The sequence below is a fragment of the Pleurodeles waltl genome, chromosome 11 (assembly GCF_031143425.1).
Source record: "Pleurodeles waltl isolate 20211129_DDA chromosome 11, aPleWal1.hap1.20221129, whole genome shotgun sequence".
Taxonomy (NCBI): domain Eukaryota; kingdom Metazoa; phylum Chordata; class Amphibia; order Caudata; family Salamandridae; genus Pleurodeles; species Pleurodeles waltl.
This window is the reverse complement of record NC_090450.1, coordinates 944,780,129-944,801,878: the sequence shown is the minus strand read 5'-3', so window position 1 is coordinate 944,801,878 and position 21,750 is coordinate 944,780,129. Positions and strand designations below refer to the sequence as shown.

General features: G+C 47.0%; 1 protein-coding gene across 1 annotated transcript in view; it reads left to right on the top strand.

The window, feature by feature from the left end:
- Positions 1-21,750, top strand: part of RSPH14 (radial spoke head 14 homolog) — a 398,766-nt gene that overhangs the window by 9,687 nt on the left and 367,329 nt on the right. The window contains exon 2 of the mRNA XM_069215110.1: positions 6,301-6,403. Coding sequence (XP_069071211.1) covers positions 6,301-6,403 — 103 coding nt within the window. The remainder of the gene's footprint in view (positions 1-6,300; positions 6,404-21,750) is intronic.

The following is a 21,750-nucleotide window of genomic DNA, read 5'->3' as shown; positions in this document are numbered from 1 at the left end:
CATGAAAAGGTGCATACACCCTTTCACCACAGGTCACTGCACCAGGTCACTCTAAGTCACCCCTATAGTAGCTCCTCCTAGCACAGAGGGCATGGTTCAGGTCCCTGCATGTGAGGGCACCCCTGCATCAGCAGAGGTGCCCCTACGAACTCCAGCTCAATTGCACTGGACTTTGTAAGTGCAGGGAAGCCATTTTAGCCTTGTACTGGACACCGGTCATTACCTGTTCCAGCTACATAATAGTAACTCTGAACCTGGGCATGTTTGGTATCAAACATGTCGGAATCATACCCCAATACTGTTGCCAGTATTGGCTCTATAATTCCATGCACTCTGGGGGCACCTTAGAGGACCCCCAGTATTGCTTCTACCAGTCTTCTAGGGATTTCAAGGAAGCCTGCGCTACTGCCATCCCTCAGACAGGTTTCTGCCCTCCTGCTGGTCAACCAGCTCAGGCAGAGGAAGGCAGAACAAAGTATTTCCTGTTGGAGAGGGAGGCAACACCCTCTCCCTTGGAAATAGGTGTTCCAAGTCTTGGGAGGGGTAGCCTCCCCAAGCCACAGGTTTGCTTTGAAGGGCACATTTGCTACCCTCCTTGCATAAACCGGTTTGCACCAGTCCCGGGACCCCCGGTCCCTGCTCTGGCGCGATACTGGACAAAGGAAATGGGAGTGATCACTCCCCTTTCCATCACCAACCGAGGGGTGGTGCCCAGAGCTCCTCCAGGTGGCCATTTGATCTGTCATCTTGAAACCACGTGTGCAGAGGCCCCTGGGAGCACCTGAGTGGCCAGGTTAGGCAGGTGACGTCACAGCCCCCTCCTGATAGGTGGTCACCTTACTAAGTGACCAAACCCCCTTTTAGGGCTATTTAGGGACTCTCTTAAAGGTGATTCCCCGATTCGATGTGTAAGATTGCACAAGGACTCCTTCCTCTGCATCATTTACTTTATCTTTTGGCAACTCGAACTGCAACTGGACTCTTCAGGAACCAAAAATACTGCAACTCTGGCGACAACTTCGCTCTGCAACATTGTTTCCCTGGCTCCTTCTAGCAACTGTAACATTTCCCTGGCTGTGTATCCTCTGGGATCAGCGACTTCAGCCTGCACCAAGAAGCAAGAAGGAATCTGCCTTGGAGTGAAGGAGTCACTCGCCTGCCTCCGCAGGCACTAACTGCAACAACGCCCAGCTGCATGGATCTGCCCCCCCCCCCTGGAACTGCGTGGATCCTGCATCACAGGTGGTGGTCTGGATTGGTCCCCTCGGTCCTCTCTGCCAGCTGTCCAACTTGAGAGACGGTAAGCCCTTGCCTCTCTTTGCAGGACAGTACCCCTGTGCACCATGACTCTTGCAGCTACTAAGGCTTGTTTGCTCCTGCTCCAAGGGATCTTTAGGCTCCGAGTAGCCCCAGCTCCCAGCACTTCTTCCTGCCAAGCACAGTCTCCTGTCTGCTGCTCCGGTGACGTGGGACTCCTCTTCGGGTGTGCTGACTGGGCCTCACTGCAACTTACAGTGCCTGCTGACAGTGGGTTGCCTGCAGGGCTGCGACTGCTTCTTTTGGCTCTCCCAACTGCTGAGGGTCACCCCGGAGTCTCCTCCAAGGGTCGAGTCCCCTGGGCCTTTGCTGGTCCTCTTCAGCCTTGCAACTCTTCTTTTGCTTCTCTTGCTTTTTCCAAGGCTTGTTGGTGGTTCTCCAACACCACTGACAATCTGCAACCTGACAACTGACGTGGGACACCATCTCACCACTCCAAGGACTCCCCTTCGGGTCCTGGACTCCACAGCTGGTCTTCTTCCCCCATCGACCTGGTTTTTCATCCACAGAAGGTGGGTAGTAGCTCCTGCTTCCACTGAACACGCCATCGTGGACTGGACTCTGTCCCCTTCTTTTGCATGTCCTCTTCTACCGGAATCCACTTTTTGGTTTCTTCGTATCAGGTCTTGTTCTTGTACAATCCTTTTTTCAAGTCCTCCTGTTAGACCTTGGGGAGACCAGGTACTTACCTCTGCTCTTCTGGTCGCTGGGGGTCACTCACGTACTCACCTCTTGGGGTTCCTAGTTCTTCCCGCTCCCCTCTAACATCTCCACATCCTTGGGTTGGGGACTGTATCCTACATTCCACTTTCTTAGTATATGGTTTTGGCCCTCACTATTTTTATTAAGTACTGCCTATGCTGATTGCTATTGTGTGTGTGTGTGTGTGTGTGTGTGTGTGTTTATATATATATATATATATATATATATTGTGTACATACCTCCAGTTGGGGAGAACTGCCTTTAAGTATTCTAGTGTTGTGTTACTATAGTAAAGTACGTTTATTTTTGTAACACTGTGTTGTTCTTTCAGGTGTGACAAGTTGCTGTGTGACTATAGTGGTATTGCATAAGCTTTGCATGTCTCCTAGATAAGCCTTGGCCGCTCATCCACAGCTACCTCTAGAGAGCCCTGGCTTCCTAGACACTGCCTACACTTCGCTAATAGGGGATACCTGGATCTGGTATAACATGGCAACACAATGGGTGTCCACCACACAGCAGGCCAGCTTCCTACATCTCCCATACCATGTGGAACACAGTTGCGCAAGTGCTGCCTCAGGTCCTGGAGGAGGCCCGGGCCATACACTTCCAAGCCGTGAAAGATGGGAGATATGCAGCTAAGTTCACCATACAGTGTGGACTGAGTACGAATGACTCGCTGGGCAGAGCGGTTGCGTTAATGGTGGCCTTGAGGCACCGCGTCTGACTGAGGACATCTGGCTTTTCAGGGGATGTTCAAGCAAATCTGATGGACATGCCTTCGATCATTTGGTAAGAAGGCAGACTTGGCGCTTGAGCGCTTTAAGGAATCTTGGGCTACGACCAAGTCCTTAGGCCTCTCATTGTCCCCTCATTCACAGTCTGCCCACCGCCCCTTTCGTGGCTTAGAATGTTGTGTGGCACCGCACCAATCCTATGCCAGCCACCATCCAATGCAACCAATCCAGGGTATACAGAGATGTGGGCACAGTGTCTTCAGATCTAGAGGACCTGCAGGTCGTGTACCACACAGCCCACTGCAGCTGGGGCCTCCAAGCCCTCATAGTTTACATCTGCAGGATCATGCTTGCCCAGTGGGAGGGAGATTATACCGTCATCTCCTCCACTGGAAGTCAATAACATCAGACGCATGGATACTGCAGATCATCAGGAAGGGCTATGCCCTGCCTTTTCTATCCTTTCCTCTTCCATTTCCCCCAACGTTTATATGATTGATGGAGGGTCATTTAAATCTACTTTGAGAGAAAGATTCGGCTTTCTTGGCCAAAAGAGCCATAGAAAGGGTCCCAATATCAGAAATAGGCAGTGGTTGTTATTCCCGCTACTTTCTGATACCCAAAAAGAACAAGGGTCTTCTCCCCATTCTAGATTTATGGACTGTGAATCTCGTCTTCAATAAGGAAAAATTCAAGATGCATATATTGGGTCAAGTCTTGTCTGTTCTAGATCCATAAGACTGGTTGGTAGTGCTAGACTTGCAGAATGCATACTCAAGGTAGGCCACAAAATCTTTCAGCTCACCGTGCTGCCATTCGGCCTTACCAGTGCCCCTCGGGTGTTCACCAAGGAGAGAGCGGAGATTGCAGCTCATCAGCGCAGGTCAGGGGTTTCGGTTTTCCCCTACATCGAAGACTGGCTGCTGAAAGCAAGTTTGCCCCAGGCTGTCGAATCCCAGCTCCAGACTACGGCAAACCTGCTGCATTCACTGGGGTTCACTATAATCGTGCCACAGTAAACACCTGAATCCTTCTCAGGTGCTCCCTTTCATCGGGGCTGTTCTGGACATTGTGCAGTTTCGGTCTTATCCTCCCAGACAGCAAGTCCAGGATATTCAGACTATGATACTGATGTTTCAGCCTCTATCGTGGATTTCGATGAGAATGACTCTGAGGCTGCTGGGCCTCCTGGCCTCCTACATCCTATTGGTAAAACATGCCAGATGGCGTATTGGGGCTCTGCAGTGGGACCTGAAGTTCATGTGGGCGCAGCATCAGGAAAATCGCTCCGACATGGTCCAGTTCTCAGAGGGAACTGCAAAAGACCTGCAGTGGTGGTTAATGAACCACGATTGGGTGAGAAACAGACTCCTCTCCCTTCCCCAACCAGATCTCACAGTAGTGACAGATGCGTCACTTCTGGGATGGGGTGGCCATCTGGGAGAGGTGGAGATCAGAGGGCTCTGGTCTCTGGTGGAATCCAGGCTCCACATCGACATGCTGGAGCTCAGGGCTGGTGTTGTACATCGAAAGTCAAAAGGGTGGGGCAGAGCTAAGCGCTGGTGATAATGAGCATTGCGATTATTCTTTGAGGTCCCTTTTCTTCCTGCCTTAGCTGGCTGACTTCTAGAACATCTGATGGTCACTTGAGATACCAGCAATCTGATCTTTGCAGTTGCCGGAGTGAGCAGAATCAGGAGTGGGATCTCTTTAGCTCCCTGTTTTGAGAGTACTTTTCTTTTTTCTCCCATAATTTCACTCTCCTTTTCTTTTTGTGCTCATAAATTGTATTTCATGCGTTTCACTCTCTTCATGTCTATGTTTGCATTTTTTTTGTCTAAATAACATGTTGTTCATCGTTAGCTGTTCCTCTTGGAGCTCTGTGGTATACATTTGCAAATTGCAATGTTATTTGAGTTGTTGATGCTCTGCTTCACACTGTGCCTGATACCTGTACCTTTCTTTGTACATCCGGAACACTTGTTGCAAAAACTAATGAAGAATTGCTATACCGAAAGTACTGGGAAGTTTTTAGGTTTATGGTTTGTTACCATCAATATGGCTTCTGGTGTGCCACAGTCTTGTCATTAATACAGAATGTTAGTGCTTTAGTTGTTCTTTAGTACACTGTGGAAAGCTGTAGTAGAAAACGGTGATATCAACTGACAGGCTGCTGCTGAAAGTGCATATTTTATTCAGAGTATCAGCCTTAGTGTTCTCACATGTCTGAGGAAGATAGTGTGAACTTATAAAACTTGAGCTCAAATTTTAGCTTCTGGAGCCCCTTCCATAACCTTTATGAGAAAATCATGAGACAAAACAGGTTTTCTTTCAAACATAGTTCATCCAATCCAAGCAGAGGATCAGCATTTTCACAGGATAAAACAGCTTCAAAACAACCATAACTCCTAAAATTAGCAGAGCGCCACGAATGAATTATTAAAATCTGTTACCACCCTTTATATGTGGTCCGTTTGTGACCCTCAAAACCTGGCATTCACTAAATGAATTTTATTTGGGACCATGTCTCCAAGTCCTGTTATGGCTACCACGAAATATTGTTCAGGTTGTGACTAGCCAATCAAGATTGACTAGCCCTTTTTAAACTGGACAATCAATGTTCTTGGAGCTCCTCCTTGAAACATCAGTGCAAAGCTTTCCAGGAAGTAGCTGAGGTGCATCAACTTTATTTCTGGAAAGTTTTGGGAGGAGTTGTCAAATGGCGCCAAAGTTATTAGCGAAACAAAAACACTCTTCCTATAGAAACTCTGACCTAACTATAACTACACAGTGGCAACCATCACTGTGTATTGAGCCTAGGGAGTGAAAGAAATGCACAAATACATTGTTGCACTGATACCTCAATGCCAACTTCCAACTTCCGGTCAGATATAATGTCTTTTGTATAACCCTTGATGTTAGCCCAAGCTGCAGAAAAAAACCTTAGGCTTTACTTTCTGTGTCTGAGATTTAACATTATTATATATATATATATATATATATATATATATATATATAGGTCAATAATGAAATAAAAGACAATTATGACAAACAAGTAAGCAACCTAGTCATCCTGTTTCAATGACTAATTATAGAAGGTTTTCTTACCTGCTGTAGACAAAAGCCCTTTCCCCAGGTCCTCATTTGTGGCTGTGAACAGTATCTGGGCACATTATCCTTTCTTTAAAAGGGTAATTACAGTAATTAACAGCTTTAAGTGACCAGTTATCTTTCACAAAGTGTCTTTTGCAGCGTGTGTGTGAAAAAATGTAATAACACTTGATCCATTTGAATAAAAAAAAAATTGAATGTACGATTTATGCAGCAGATGGTAGAGTACGTGGCAAGTGTGTCACAACCATGTTTAAGCGGAAAATGATGTGGATTTGCAATCACATTTGCCTATGACACTGTGTATGATTCGTTGATTAACTGTGTGCTCCTGCGACACAGTTTTCCGGGACTATTGACTTATAGCTTGTTTACCTTCAAATGAAAAAAAAGGTTTCAATGACACTAAACATGAATTTGGTTTGATTTTTAGGTTTCCTGGAAACGCTGAAAGGGCTGCTGTCTGATGAAAACAGGACAGTCCGACAAAAGACCACCGAGGTTTTTTATCTTCTGGCAAACCACAACGTGGGGAGGTAAGCAGAGTACTTCGGCCAGCAGGTCCTAGGCCATTGCATTGCAAGAACAGAGATCAGTGCACCACGCCGGGTACAGTGGTGAGGTCATTGTGAGCAGGATGGACTGCTTGGCACTGGCCCCTTCCACTAACCAGACCACAAAAGACCCACAATAAACCACCTGTTCACTATTTATTTTCCAATTACATTCCATATTAAAAACACAACATGTATGGGATTAGAAGTCCCCAACCATATTAATATGATATTAATTGTTTTAAATATTTTTTACGATGAATGTCACCAAATCAATTCAGTTTCTAATTGTCCACACAGCTGCTTTCCAAACATGCTTGTATTATTAAATATTGAAGAGGGCGTGGCGATCCCCACCTCTGGAACGTCGAGGGGGATTGTCCACCTAAAATTAATGTTATTGATTCTCTTCTACTCCATTCCAAACAGGTTAATAAAGTATGGTACAACCTAAGACAGGTGCTTGAAACCGCTGCCCTCTCTTTACCAGGTGGTGCTAGCAGATGACAAATTGGTCGTGTTTACCACTGGTAGTTGTTGCTGATAAAGCTACAACTGAGCCTTATACTCTTGCAGGGTGATGAATTTCTTGGTGCAACCGTCAGAAAAAGGTGAGGTGGCTGCTTTGCCCACCGAAGTATACAGTGTGGAGGGCAAGCCCAAGACTGGAGACACAAGACATCTGGTGTGTTACATCCACAACACCAGTACGCTGACTTCTTGTGTCTGTGCGCTGGTGCCACCTGTAGGAGGCTGGCCTGGCTTGTAGTGGGTACCAGAGGTACTTACACCTTGTGCCAGGTCCAGTTGTCCCTTATTAGTGTAGAAGAGGTGTTTCTAGCAGCTTAGGCTGATAGAAGGTCGCTATGGCAAAGCAGCTTAGGCTGAAGTAGGAGACATGTAAAGCTCCTACTATACCACTGGTGTCATATGCACAATATCATAAGAAAACACAATACACAGAGTTGCTAAAAATAAAGGTACTTTATTTTTATGACAATATGCCAAAAGTATCTCAGTGAGTACCCTCAGTATGAGGATAAGTTATATACACAAGACATATGTACACAAACCTAAATTAGGTAAGTAATAGCAAGAAAAGTAATGCAAACAGTGTAGAATTACAATATATTGCAATAGGAGCACATAGGTATAGGGGCAAGACAAACCATATACTCCAAAAGTGGAATGCGAACTACGAATGGACCCCAAACCTATGTGAGCTTGTAGAGGGTCGCTGGGACTGTAAGAAAACAGTGAGGGTTTGAAAAATAGCCCACCCCAAGACCCTGAAAGGTAGGTGTAAAGTGCACCTACTACCCCCAGAGAACACAGAAGTCGTGATAGGGGGATTCTGCAGGAAGAACAAACACCAGCAATGCAACAACAGTGGATTTACGGACCTGAGTACCTGTAAGACAAGGGGACCAAGTCCAATAGTCGCGACAGTGTCGAGTGTGGGCAGGAGCCCAGGAAATGCCACCTGAGGGTGCAAGGAAGCTGCCACCTGTTGGAAGAAGCTTGGAGTTCTGCAAGAAAAAAGAGGACTAGGAACTTCTCCTTTAGAGGATGGATGTCCCACGTCGCGATGAAGCTTGCAGAGGTGTTCCCACGCAGAAAGACCGCAAACAAGCCGTGCTAGCTGCGAGGGTAGCGGTAGAGGTTTTTGGGTGCTGCTGTGGCTCAGGAGGGACCAGGATGTCGCCACTTGGAGGAGGAGACAGAGCGGGCGCCCAGCAACTCAGGGAGCCCTCACAGAAACAGGCAGCATCCGCAAAAGTACCTGAACAGGCACTTGGAAGGAAAGTGAACCGGAGTCCATGTGAAGTCACAAAAGGGAGTCCCACGACGCCGGAGGACAACTCAGAAGGGTGTGCACTGCAGGAAGGAGTGCCGGGGACCCAGGCTTGGCTGTGCACAAAGGAAATCCTGGAAGAGTGCACAGTAGCCGGAGCAGCTGCAAATCACGCGGTACCCAGCAATGCAGTCTAGCGTGGGGAGGCAAGGACGTACCTCCACCAAACTTGGACTGAAGAGTCACTGGACTGTGTGAGTCCCTTGGACAGAGTTGCTGAGTTCCAGGGACCACGCTCGTCAGGATGAGAGGGGACCCAGAGGACCAGTGATGCAGTCTTTTGGTGCCTGCGTTAGCAGGGGGAAGAGTCCATCGACCCACAGGAGATTTCTTCGGAGCTTCTGGTGCAGGGTGAAGGCAGGCTACCCCCAGAGCATGCACCACCTGGAAACAGTTGAGAAAGCCGGCAGGATGAGGCGCTACAATGTTGCTAGTAGTCGTCTTGCTACTTTGTTGCGGTTTTGCAGGTGTCCTGAGCAGTCAGCGGTCGATCCTTTGGTAGAAGGTGAAGAGGGAGATGCAGAGGAACTCTGGTAAGCTCTTGCATTCGTTATCTGAAGAATCCCCCAAAGCAGTGACCCTAAATAGCCAGAAAAGGAGGTTTGGCTACCAAGGAAGGAAGATTGGCTACCAAGAGAGGTAAGAGCCTAACAGAAGTAGCCTCTGACGTCACCTGCTGGCACCAGCCACTCAGAGCAGTCCAGTATGCCCCCAACACCTCTGTTTCCAAGATGGCAGAGGTCTGGGACACACTGGAGGAGCTCTGGGCACCTCCCCTGGGAGGTGCAGGTCAGGGGAGTGGTCACTCCCCTTTCCTTTGTTCAGTTTCGCACTAGAGCAGGGCTGGGGGATCCCTGAACCGGTGTAGACTGGCTTATGCAGAGTTGGGCACCATCTGTGCCCATCAAAGCATTTCCAGAGGCTGGGGGAGGCTACTCCTCCCCAGCCTTCACACCTATTTCCAAAGGGAGAGGGTGTAACACCCTCTCTCAGAGGAAATCCTTTGTTCTGCCTTCCTGGGCCAGGGCTGCCTGGACCCCAGGAGGGCAGAAACCTGTCTGAGGTGTTGGCAGCAGCAGCTGCAGTGGAGACCCCGGAAAGGCAGTTTGGCAGTACCCGGGTACTGTGCTAAAGACCCGGGGGATCATGGAATTGTCCCCCCAATACCAGAATGGTATTGGGGTGACAATTCCATGATCTTAAACATGTTACATGGCCATGTTCGGAGTTACCATTGTGATGCTATACATAGGTAGTGACCTATGTATAGTGCAGGCGTGTAATGGTGTCCCCACACTCACAAAGTCCGGGGAATTTGCCCTGAACGATGTGGGGGCACCTTGGCTAGTGCCAGGGTGCCCACACACTAAGTAACTTTGCACCCAACCTTCACCAGGTGAAGGTTAGACATATAGGTGACTTATAAGTTACTTAAGTGCAGTGGTAAATGGGTGTGAAATAACGTGGATGCTATTTCATGAAGGCTGCAGTGGCAGGCCTGTGTAAGAATTGTCAGAGCTCCCTATGGGTGGCAAAAGAAATGCTGCAGCCCATAGGGATCTCCTGGAACCCCAATACCCTGGGTACCTCAGTACCATATACTAGAGAATTATATGGGTGTGCCAGTATGCCAATGTGAATTGGCAAATTTAGTCACTAGCCTGTTCGTGACAAATTTGGAAAGCAGAGAGAGCATAACCACTGAGGTTCTGGTTAGCAGAGCCTCAGTGAGACAGTTAGGCATCACACAGGGAACACATACAGGGCACATACTTATGAGCACTGGGGTCTTGATAGTGAGGCCTGCCTTTTGCAGGGCCTCCAAAACTTTCCAAAGGTGGACCAGGGGCTCATCCCAGGTGGAGCTAAAGACAGCTATAACATCTAGATATGCTGCACTAAAAGCCTCCAACCCTTGCGGGACTGTGTTCACCAACCTCTGAAAAGTGGCAGGTGCATTTTTCAAACCAAAGCGCATCACTGTAAATTGGTAGTGCCCTCCTATAGTTGAAAATGCAGTTTTAGGTTTAGCATCCTCAGCCAATTTGATCTGCCAATACCCTGCAGTCAAATCAAAGGTGCTTATATACTTGGCAGATGCCAGTGTATCAATGAGCTCATCTGCCCTGGGTATAGGGTGAGCATCAGTTTTTGTTACCTGATTGAGACCTCTGTAGTCTACACAAAACCTCATCTCCCTTTTTCCATCTTTTGAGTGAGGTTTTGGTACAAGCACCACAGGACTCGCCCATGGGCTTTCAGAAGGTTCAACCACTCCTAGATCAAGCATTTTCTGCACCTCTTGTTTTATGCAGTCCCTGACATGGTCAGGCTGCCTATAGATTTTACTTTTGACAGGCAAGCTGTCTCCAGTATCAATTGTGTGTTCACACCAGGAAGGTTTTCCTGGCACAATTGAGAAGAGGTCAGAAAACTGTCCAAGGAGATTTATGCAGTTGTCTTTCTGTTCTGCAGTAAGACAGTCTGCCAAAACTACTCCCTCCACTCAAGCATCAGATTCAGTGGTGGAAAAGAGATCAGGGAGAGGGTCACTCTCTTCTTCCTGTCCCTCATCTGTTGCCATGAGCAGGGTGAGATCAGCCCTGTTATAGTAGGGTTTCAGGCGGTTGACATGAATCTTCCTGGCAGTGCCCAGGTCTACCAGATAGGTAACCTCACCCTTCTTTTCAACAATTAGATGGGGTCCACTCCATTTGTCCTGGAGTGCTCCTGGGGCCACAGGCTCCAATACCCACACCTTCTGTCCTGGTTGGTACTTGATCAGAACAGCCTTCTGGTCATGCCATTGCTTTTGGAGCTCTTGGCTGGCCTGAAGGTTTTTACTGGCCTTTTTCATGTACTCGGCCATTCTGGATCTTAGGCCAAGTACATAGTCCACTATGTCCTGTTTGGGAGCTTTTAAAGGTTGTTCCCAACCCTCCTTCACAAGTGTTAGTGGACCTCTTACAGGGTGTCCAAAGAGGAGTTCAAAGGGGCTGAAGCCCACTCCTTTCTGGGGTACCTCCCTGTAAGCAAAAAGGAGGCAAGGTAATAGGACATCCCATCTCCTCCTGAGTTTTTCAGGGAGTCCCATTACCACACCTTTGAGAGTTTTATTAAACCTCTCTACCAGTCCATTAGTCTGTGGATGATAAGGAGTGGTGAATTTGTAGGTTACACCACATTCCTTCCACATTGCTTTCAAGTATGCAGACATGAAGTTGCTACCCCTGTCTGATACAACCTCTCTAGGGAAACCCACCCTGGAAAAGATTCCCAGGAGGGCCTTTGCCACTGCAGGAGCTGTAGTGGTCCTTAGAGGAATTGCTTCAGGATATCTTGTGGCATGGTCCACAACCACCAATATAAACCTATTGCTTGAAGCAGTAGGAGGGTCAAGGGGGGCAACTATGTCAACCCCTACCCTTTCAAAGGGAACCCCAACCACAGGCAGTGGAATAAGTGGAGCCTTTGGAGTGCCACCAGTCTTGCCACTGGCTTGGCAGGTCACACAAGACCTGCAAAAATCTTTAGTGTCCTCTGACATCCTAGGCCAGTGAAACAGGGGGACAAGCCTTTCCCATGTTTTGATCTGGCCCAAATGCCCAGCCAATGGAATGTCATCTGCAAGAGTTAGGAGGAACTCTCTGTACTGCAGGGGAATGACCAATCTCCTGGCTACTCCAGGTTTTGGGTCCCTTGCCTCGGTGTACAAGAGGTTGTCCTCCCAGTAAGCTCTATGTGAGTCACTGACATCCCCATTTTGCTGTTTGACAGCTTGCTGTCTGAGACCCTCTAATGTGGGACAGGTTTGCTGTGCCACACTCAGCTCTTCCCTGACAGGCCCCCCTCCACCCAAAAGCTCAGCAGTGTCTGCTGCCAGCTCATCTGGTGAAGGTTCTGCACAGGGAGGAAATTCTTCTTCCACAGAACGAGAATCATCTGTAGAGGGAGGGATAGTGGGTAGGGATTTACCCTTGCTACCCCTTGCTTTAGGGAGCACTTGGTCCATTGTTCCAGGATCCAAGTTACCCTGTCCTTTTGGCTTTTTGCAAAAATATGCCCAGGAATGCCCAGCATTGCTGCATGAGCCTCCAACTCCACTTCTGCCCAAGCTGATGTCTCTAAATCATTTCCTAGTAGACAGTGTACAGGTAAATCTGAGGCAACCACAACTTTCTTTGGGCCAGTAACCCCCCCATTTGAGATTCACAACAGCCATGGGGTGGCTGAGAATGTTGTTATGAGCGTCTGTCACTTGGTACTGCTGACCAAGTAGGTGTTGTTCAGGGTGGACCAGTTTCTCTATCACCATTGTAACACTGGCACCTGTGTCCCTGTAGGCCTGACCCTCAACACCATTTATTAGGGGAAGTTGCTTGTACTTATCCATATTAAGGGGACAAACAACCAAAGTGGCCAAATCAATGGCACCTTCAGAGACTAACACAGCCTCTGTGGTCTCCCTAACAAGACCAACCCCAACTACATTATCAATAGTGAGCCCAGCTACTCCCTTGGATTGGCTATTTGTAGGTTTGCTCCCACCACCACTGCTATTACCAGGGGCACTAGAATTTTCAGTAGGGGTTGTGGTAGTGGAAGATTTGGTGTTTTTATTTGGACAACTGGCATCAGTTGTCCAATGGTCTTTGACTTTACACAAATAACACCAAGGCTTTTTAGGTTGATTATTGGAAGAGGATTTGGACCCACCACCCCCACCAGAGGATTTTTGTGGGCCTGATGAAGACTCAGTTTTACTTTTGTCCCCACCCTTGTCAGAAGACTTACCATCCTTCTTCTTGCCATCCTTGTCACCCCCTGTATGAACCTTTCTGTTCACTCTTGTTCTGATCCATTTGTCTGCCTTCTTTCCCAATTCTTGGGGAGAGGTCAGATCTGAGTCCACTAGATATTGGTGTAACAAGTCAGACACACAGTTATTCAGAATATGCTCTCTCAGAATAAGATTATACAGGCTTTCATAGTCAGATACTCTACTGCCATGTAACCACCCCTCCAAGGCCTTCACTGAACAGTCTACAAAGTCTGTCCAGTCTTGTGAGGACTCTTTTCTGGTGTCTCTGAACTTAATCCTGTATTGTTCATTGGTTAAGCCAAATCCATCCAATAGTGCATCCTTCAAAACTGAAAAATTGTTAGCATCACTTTCTCTAACAATAAGGAGCATATCCATACCCTTTGCAGTGAAAGATAGCCACAATATAGCAGCCCACTGCCTTTGAGGGACCCCCTGTACCCTACAGGCCCTCTCAAGTGAAGCAAACCACTTGTTGATGTCATCCCCCTCCTTGTAAGGGGGGGGCTTATCTTGTGCAGATTCCTGGAATCATGCTCTCTAACAGGATTACTATCAGGAAGACTGCTGCTGCCACCATGGGGTCCAAACCCCAATCGCTGTCTTTCCTTTTCCAGGTCTAGGGATTCCCTATCTAAGGCCAGCTGTTGCTGTTTAAGCTTCAGTCTGGTCTCTTCAACCCTCAACTTTTTGAGTTCCCTTTCCAACAAGTTATCCTCAGGGTGGGTGGGTTGGGAATGCTTGGACACAGAAGACATATTGGAAACAACAGAGGGGGGTCTGTCCCTAACTGACTGAACCCTAACAACTTGCCCTCTAGGAATACAAACTTCCCTACTGTGATGGGAACCTCCATTACTACCAACATTACTGGGTGTCCTGCTAGGGGGCAGATCCTGTTCAGAACCCTCCCCACCTCCCTCATGGAGATCTCCTGAGTCCGAATGGGAACCTTCTATTAACCTCTCATTTGATGTGCCTGCTTGGGACTCATCATTTACAATAAGCATGTTAAATAGAAACTCTTTTGTAGGGTTCTTTCCTATCACTAAACCTCTATCTAAGCAGAGAATCCTTAGGCTCTTGTAATTCAAATTGTCATAAGTTGTATCCGCCATTTTAAGAGTGGAATCTACCACAGACATGATAGCAAAAGGTTTAGAGACAGTGAGAAGGAAGAAAAAGTTTCAGAACGTTTTAAAGAACAGAGAAAAAAAACTTTTTCTAACTTTCTAGAAAACTTTTACAAGTTTTTAGAAAACTTTTCAGAACTTTGTAAAAAGTTTAAGAGAAGAAAAGCAAAACTTTTTGGTTAGGTGTACGTATACTGAACTGTTTTGTATATTATTCTCTTATGAAAAGTACACAATGACCAAGTGGTAAGTAGTTACAAGTAGTTATCCCACAGCTGCACAACCAATGTAGGAGGCTGGCCTGGCTTGTAGTGGGTACCAGAGGTACTTACACCTTGTGCCAGGTCCAGTTGTACCTTATTAGTGCAGAAGAGGTGTTTCTAGCAGCTTAGGCTGATAGAAGGTAGCTATGGCAAAGTAGCTTAGGCTGAAGTAGGAGACATGTAAAGCTCCTACTATACCACTGGTGTCATATGCACAATATCATAAGAAAACACAATACACAGAGTTACTAAAAATAAAGGTACTTTATTTTTATGACAATATGCCAAAAGTATCTCAGTGAGTACCCTCAGTATGAGGATAAGTTATATACACAAGATATATGTACACAAACCAAAATTAGGTACGTAATAGCAAGAAAAGTAATGCAAACAGTGTAGAATTACAACAGATTGCAATAGGAGCACATAGGTATAGGGGCAACACAAACCATATACTCCAAAAGTGGAATGCGAACCACGAATGGACCCCAAACCTATGTGAGCTTGTAGAGGGTCGCTGGGACTGTAAGAAAACAGTGAGGGTTAGAAAAATAGCCCACCCCAAGACCCTGAAAGGTAGGTGTAAAGTGCACCTACTACCCCCAGAGAGCACAGAAGTCGTGATTGGGGGATTCTGCAGGAAGAACAAACACCAGCAATGCAACAACAGTGGATTTCCGGACCTGAGTACCTGTAAGACAAGGGGACCAATTCCAATAGTCGCGACAGTGTCGAGAGTGGGCAGGAGCCCAGGAAATGCCAGCTGAGGGTGCAAGGAAGCTGCCACCTGTTGGAAGAAGCTTGGAGTTCTGCAAGAAAGAAGAGGACTAGGAACTTCTCCTTTGGAGGATGGATGTCCCACGTCGCGATGAAGCTGGCAAAGGTGTTCCCACGCAGAAAGACCGCAAACAAGCCTTGCTAGCTGCAAGGGTCGTGGTAGAGGTTTTTGGGTGCTGCTGTGGCCCAGGAGGGACCAGGATGTCGCTACTTGGAGGAGGAGACAGAGGGGGCGCCCAGCAACTCAGGGAGCCCTCACAGAAGCAGGCAGCATCCGCAAAAGTACCTGAACAGGCACTTGGAAGGAAAGTGAACAGGAGTCTACGCGAAGTCACAAAAAGGAGTCCCATGATGCCGGAGGACAACTCAAAAGGTTGTGCACTGCAGGAAGGAGTGCTGGGGACCCAGGCTTGGCTGTGTACGAAAGAAATCCTGGAAGAGTGCACAGGAGCCGGAGCAGCTGCAAATCACGCGGTATCCAGCAATGTAGTCTAGCGTGGGGAGGCAAGGACTTACCTCCACCAAACTTGGACTGTGGGAGTCACTTGGACAGAGTTGCTGAGTTCCAGGGACCACGCTCGTCAGGATGAGAGGGGACCCAGGGGACCAGTGATGCAGTCTTTTGGTGCCTGCGTTAGCAGGGGGAAGATTCCGTCGACCCACGGGAGATTTCTTCGGAGCTTCTGGTGCAGGGTGAAGGTAGGCTACCCTCAGAGCATGCACCACCTGGAAACAGTCGAAAAAGCCGGCAGGATGAGGCGCTACAATGTTGCTAGTAGTCGTCTTGCTACTTTGTTGCGGTTTTGCAGGCGTCCTGAGCAGTCAGCGGTCGATCCTTTGGTAGAAGGTGAAGAGGGAAATGCAGAGGAACTCTGGTGAGCTCTTGCATTCGTTATTTGAAGAATTCCCCAAAGCAGAGACCCTAAATAGCCATAAAAGGAGGTTTGGCTACCAAGGAAGGAGGATTGGCTACCAAGAGAGGTAAGAGCCTATCAGAAGTATCCTCTGACGTCACCTGCTGGCACTGGCCACTCAGAGCAGTCCAGTGTGCCCCCAACACCTCTGTTTCCAAGATGGCAGAGGTCTGGGACACACTGGAGGAGCTCTGGGCATCTCCCCTGGGAGGTGCAGGTCAGGGGAGTGGTCACTCCCCTTTCCTTTGTCCAGTTTCGTGCCAGAGCAGGGCTGGGGGATCCCTGAACCGGGTAGACTGGCTTATGCAGAGATGGGCACCATCTGTGCCCATCAAAGCATTTCCAGAGGCTGGGGGAGACTACTCCTCCCCAGCCTTCACACCTATTTCCAAAGGGAGAGGGTGTAACACCCTCTCTCAGAGGAAACCCTTTGTTCTGCCTTCCTGGGCCAGGGCTGCCTGGACCCCAGGAGGGCAGAAACCTGTCTGAGGGGTTGGCAGCAGTAGCAGCTGCAGTGGAGACCCCAGAAAGGCAGTTTGGCAGTACCCGGGTACTGTGCTAGAGACCCAGGGGATCATGGAATTGTCACCCAATACCAGTATGGTATGGTATGGTATGTTACATGGCCATGTTCGGAGTTACCATTGTTACGCTATACATAGGTAGTGACCTATGTATAGTGCACCCGTGTAATGGTGTCCCCGCACTCACAAAGTCTGGGGAATTTGCCCTGAACGATGTGGGGGCACCTTGGCTAGTGCCAGGGTGCCCACACACTAAGTAACTTTGCACCCAACCTTCACCAGGTGAAGGTTAGACATATAGGTGACTTATAAGTTACTTAAGTGCAGTGGTAAATGGGTGTGAAATAACGTGGACGTTATTTCATGAAGGCTGCAGTGGCAGGCCTGTGTAAGAATTGTCAGAGCTCCCTATGGGTGGCAAAAGAAATGCTGCAGCCCATAGGGATCTCCTGGAACCCCAATACCCTGGGTACCTCAGTACCATATACTAGAGAATTATATGGGTGTACCAGTATGCCAATGTGAATTGGTAAATTTAGTCACTAGCCTGTTAGTGACAAATTTGGAAAGCAGAGAGAGCATAACCACTGAGGTTCTGGTTAGCAGAGCCTCAGTGAGACAGTTAGGCATCACACATGAAATACATACAGGGCACATACTTATGAGCACTGGGGCCCTGCCTGGCAGGGTCCCAGTGACACATAGACTAAAACAACATATATACAGTGAAATATGGGGGTAACATGCCAGGCAAGATGGTACTTTCCTACACCACCACAGTAGAATGGCCAACCAGGTTTAATACAGTGAAATATGACTGAGGTTTTGCAGAAGTCGTGATTATAGAGCTGATATTTCTGAAGTCATTGTACTAGAATGGGTTTTAGGACTGCAGTTTGATGATGTCACTGCACATGATTTCAGTTTGGAGTGCAGCATTTCTAAAGTCACTCCGCAGTTCTTACTTCGAGACCCGGCTGTTGTGGGTATGGCTTCTTATGTGTAGTCAAGGTCATCTCACGGAATAAGTTTAAATCCAACCAAAAAGAGAGGGACTGGGAGGTTAATGGTCCAGTGTACGTTCTCCCTGAACATGAACCTATAATTGAAATGAGTACACTGTTCCAAAGAAATCTGTCAATGAGGACAAAAGAAAGATTGAAAGTAATGTTGTAGGAGTGCCCTCAAGCATCACAATAGGATGCTAAGCATCATCATCGGGCTAACTCCTCGTCAGACCGGCACTGCAACATCTGACGGGCCACCACACAAGTGGTGGTGGCACTAGACCGAAAGTTGTATCGCAGATCCAATAGAGTCTGCAGTACGTGCTGACAAGTGAGGAAAGGAGAGTAAAGTGTTTGTTAAAATTGGCTCTGAGCACCTAGTGCCTCAATTTAATTGCTCAAAGTAAGGGTCAGGCCAAGATTAAAAATAAATGCAAGAGTACTTGGGGGGAGTAATGTCCCCTGTACTACAAAAAAACAGAAAGGAGGAAATGTGTTCTATCCTAACACTAGAAGGTCGACATGTTTTGCGCCTATACGGTCAAAAATTGATCCAATGGCGCTTCATCAGGACCATAAATTGTAACTTCTCCTTAAAAAACACACAACAAAACGGTAAGTGCTGGAAGGTCACTTACAGTCCGTGGACCAGTCGTCACAGTCAGTAAAGTTGTAGGTCGCCCTGCGTAAAAGACAGAAACAAAAATAAAGACAGAAAACGACAATAATACATTCATTGGTGTCTCAAAACAAGAAGTAAATCATAGTGAACGTGATCGGCATCAAACCCCGTAGAAATAATCAGGTGCATTAGACATGACATGAAAGGCTTACCATCCCATGTGGAGACAGGGCATCATAGGGACGCGTAAACCTCAGACCAAAGGAGAGTTTACTACATTTGGACGAATCGCAGTCAAATATATAGTCAAAAAATGTAACAACAATTGGTATGTATAAGCTTAATATTTAGGTATCGTTTTCCAAAAAACATCACATTGACTGAATAGATACAAAATGTCACCATGTATGTAGTAGAGTGTACATATATAGGGTAGTGAGTATTATCCAAGTTCCCTAGTGATCAGAACAAGGAATACCCCCAGTATACATGGGTCAGAAAGAATGTGGCAAATGTGGACAAAGGTAGCCGCAAATAGTCATTTCTGGGTAAGAATAACCAATTATCAAGGCATGCGGGGCCAAACAGCATGTCAGAAAAGTACACTCAAGTCAATCAACGTCGCTAACTGACGTTTCAATATGAGCGCGATTACCGGTAATTACCGGTAGCGCACTCGCTCATAGCTCGGTGACTGCCTACAGTTAAGAGAGGTCCGTCAAAACGAGATCCTGGCTGTATGCCTATCCGCAAACAAAAAAGAGAAAGGAAACTGAGAGGACAGACTTACTTCTAATCTCCCGGGAGTCCGCTGTACACCTACCCGAGGTCGCGTGCCTGACAACAAAGGCTACGCGAAACCGGGAGGTTTTAAAAGGAGCGGCGCTGGGCAATTAACCCAGCACACAAAACACTGGTGTCTGGAGGGAATAGACACAAAGAGCGGACTAACGGAGAGGGAGAGTGTTGCCTGCATAAAGCGGCAGCCATCTTAGAGCAGGAAACAGTTAATCCAAAACAGATAAATAGTCAGCACAACCAGCAATGTTTGTGCTTGTGTCAATCATCGTAAAACGGAACAAGGGAAAAGGGTCTAGTACTTTGAAAAACCCTTTACTAATATTCAGTAAAAGAGCAGTAGAAAAGGCTCTATATGGACTGTAGTGTCAAATCTAGACAACAGATGTAAAAAAGACGTTAATGCAATGTCAAGACAACCTTGATCCTGATAAAGCGAGTCAAGCTAACTAAGGAGATAGGGTCCACCAAGGGATGTCATTATTCAGGCACTCGCTAGATGTTTTAAGTCTAAAAATCCAGCGCTGTTCAGTTCTGAACAGGTATTTAGAGTCATTGTCATTGTATCTAGGTACTTGTAAGACTGTCCACCACAGATCATTGGGACCATGTTTGGCTTCCAGAAAATGTGAGCTCAATTTAGTCATGATCCGGGAACATCTGATATTGCTGAGATGTTCGTTAATTCTTTGCTTAACGGGTCTGGTTGTCATACCTACATATTGTAAGTTACAAGGGCACGTAATCAAATAGATACAGTTGAGTGTGTTACAATTAGTGTGTTTAGTCAAACGCCAGACTCACACATATTTCAGATCTAAAGTGTCCACCCGTTTAGTCAAAAGGCAGATGTTACAGGAGCCACACGGATAGTGTCCGGAGACCGGAGGTAAATTCCATAGGGTGGACTGATCTTGTGAGATACCCTGTCTGCGTGGTCGTGTGTTAATAACTAGATCCCTGATATTGGGAGATCTCTTAAACGCAAACAGAGGTTTAGTGATTTGTGTCCCTCCACTCAGTAGAATGTTCCACCTTTTGTTAATTAGTTTTTTCACGGTGTTTGACATGGGAGTGTAAGTCGAAACACATGTCAGTCGTACTTGTTCCTCCCGCATGGTAGGTGCTAAGAGAGCCTCTCTGTGGTTGTGCCGGGCTCTCTTGTAGGCCGGGTTAATGATCTTAGTAGGATAATGTCGGTGCTGGAGTTTCTCTTTCAAATCACGTGCCTGTGCTTCAAATGATTGGACAGAGGAACAGTTACGACGCAGTCTCAAAAACTGGCCGAATGGAAGGTTATCACGTAGGGCCTTCGGATGATGACTCTCATATAAAAGCAAACTGTTCCGGTCAGTGATTTTATGATAGGTATCAGTAACTAGTTTCCCATTCACAATTCGGATCAATAAGTCCAAGAAGGGTACTTGTGTGCTGGAAACGTGCGCTGTAAATCTCAAGAAGGGATCTAGTGTATTGATCCAACTGGTAAACAGGTCAACGGTCTGTAGGGATCCTTGCCATATGATGAGAATATCATCTATATATCGGCGCCATAATTTAATATTGTCAAAGAAAGGATTCGATGCTGGTAAGATGAAATTTTTTTCAAACTGGTACATGTACAAACATGCCAGACTAGGGGCAAAAGTGATCCCCATCGAAGTCCCTCGAATCTGATGGTACAAAGAGTCTTCGAATTGGAAATAATTCTGTGTCATGGCCAGGGAAGCACAATGCATCACGAAATTACAGGAGTCAGTGAAGTCCACGGGTGCTGGAGAAGGGCGGACTCAACGACCTGTAAGGTGGCAGGCTGTGGAATATTTGTGTATAAAGATTCTACATCTAACGTGATCAGAACCTCAACTTGGATTGTAGAGTTGATAACCTCAATTAGGTTCAGGACATCCTTAGTGTCTTTAAGATAGGTACTAGAACTCTTCACTAATGGTTGAAGAAATGAATCACAAAAGGTTGATAATGGTTTCAAGACCGAGCCAATGCCAGATACAATAGGGCGGCCAGGGGGCGGTAGAGTACCCTTATGGATTTTAGGGAGGCAGTAAAAGTACGGAATACGGGGATGGATACTCTCCCAAAATTCTGCCTCCCTTAAAGTAATCCAGGAATTTCCTTTCGCCTCGTTGACCATACTTTTTATTCTGTGACTGTTACAAGTTTGTAGGTTCTCGAGTAAGGGGTGCATAATAGGTGGTGTCACTCAAAAGGCGGAGACATTCCTGCCTATAGTCAGATGCATCCATAATGACTATCGCTCCTCCTTTGTCGGCCGGTTATAGACAGGGCCTTAGACAGAGTCTTGAGTGCTTCCCGCTCGGGGGCCGGTAAATTAATAAAAGGTCGTTTAGGAGTAATCTGCTCAAGATCTGACAGGACAGTTTTTTCAAAAGCTAAGACTTCACAGGGAAGAGAATGGGCTGGAGGCATGAAGGTAGAGTTTTTTTTAAAGCCTGTATCGTTGATGACGGGTGGCTCAGGTCGGTCTTTGAAGAAAAAGTGTAGACAAACTTTTCTGAAAAATTGGGACAACTCGCAATGAAGGCCAAAAGGGTCTTCAGAAGGAGTAGGGACGAAGCCTAGACCTCTGTTCAGG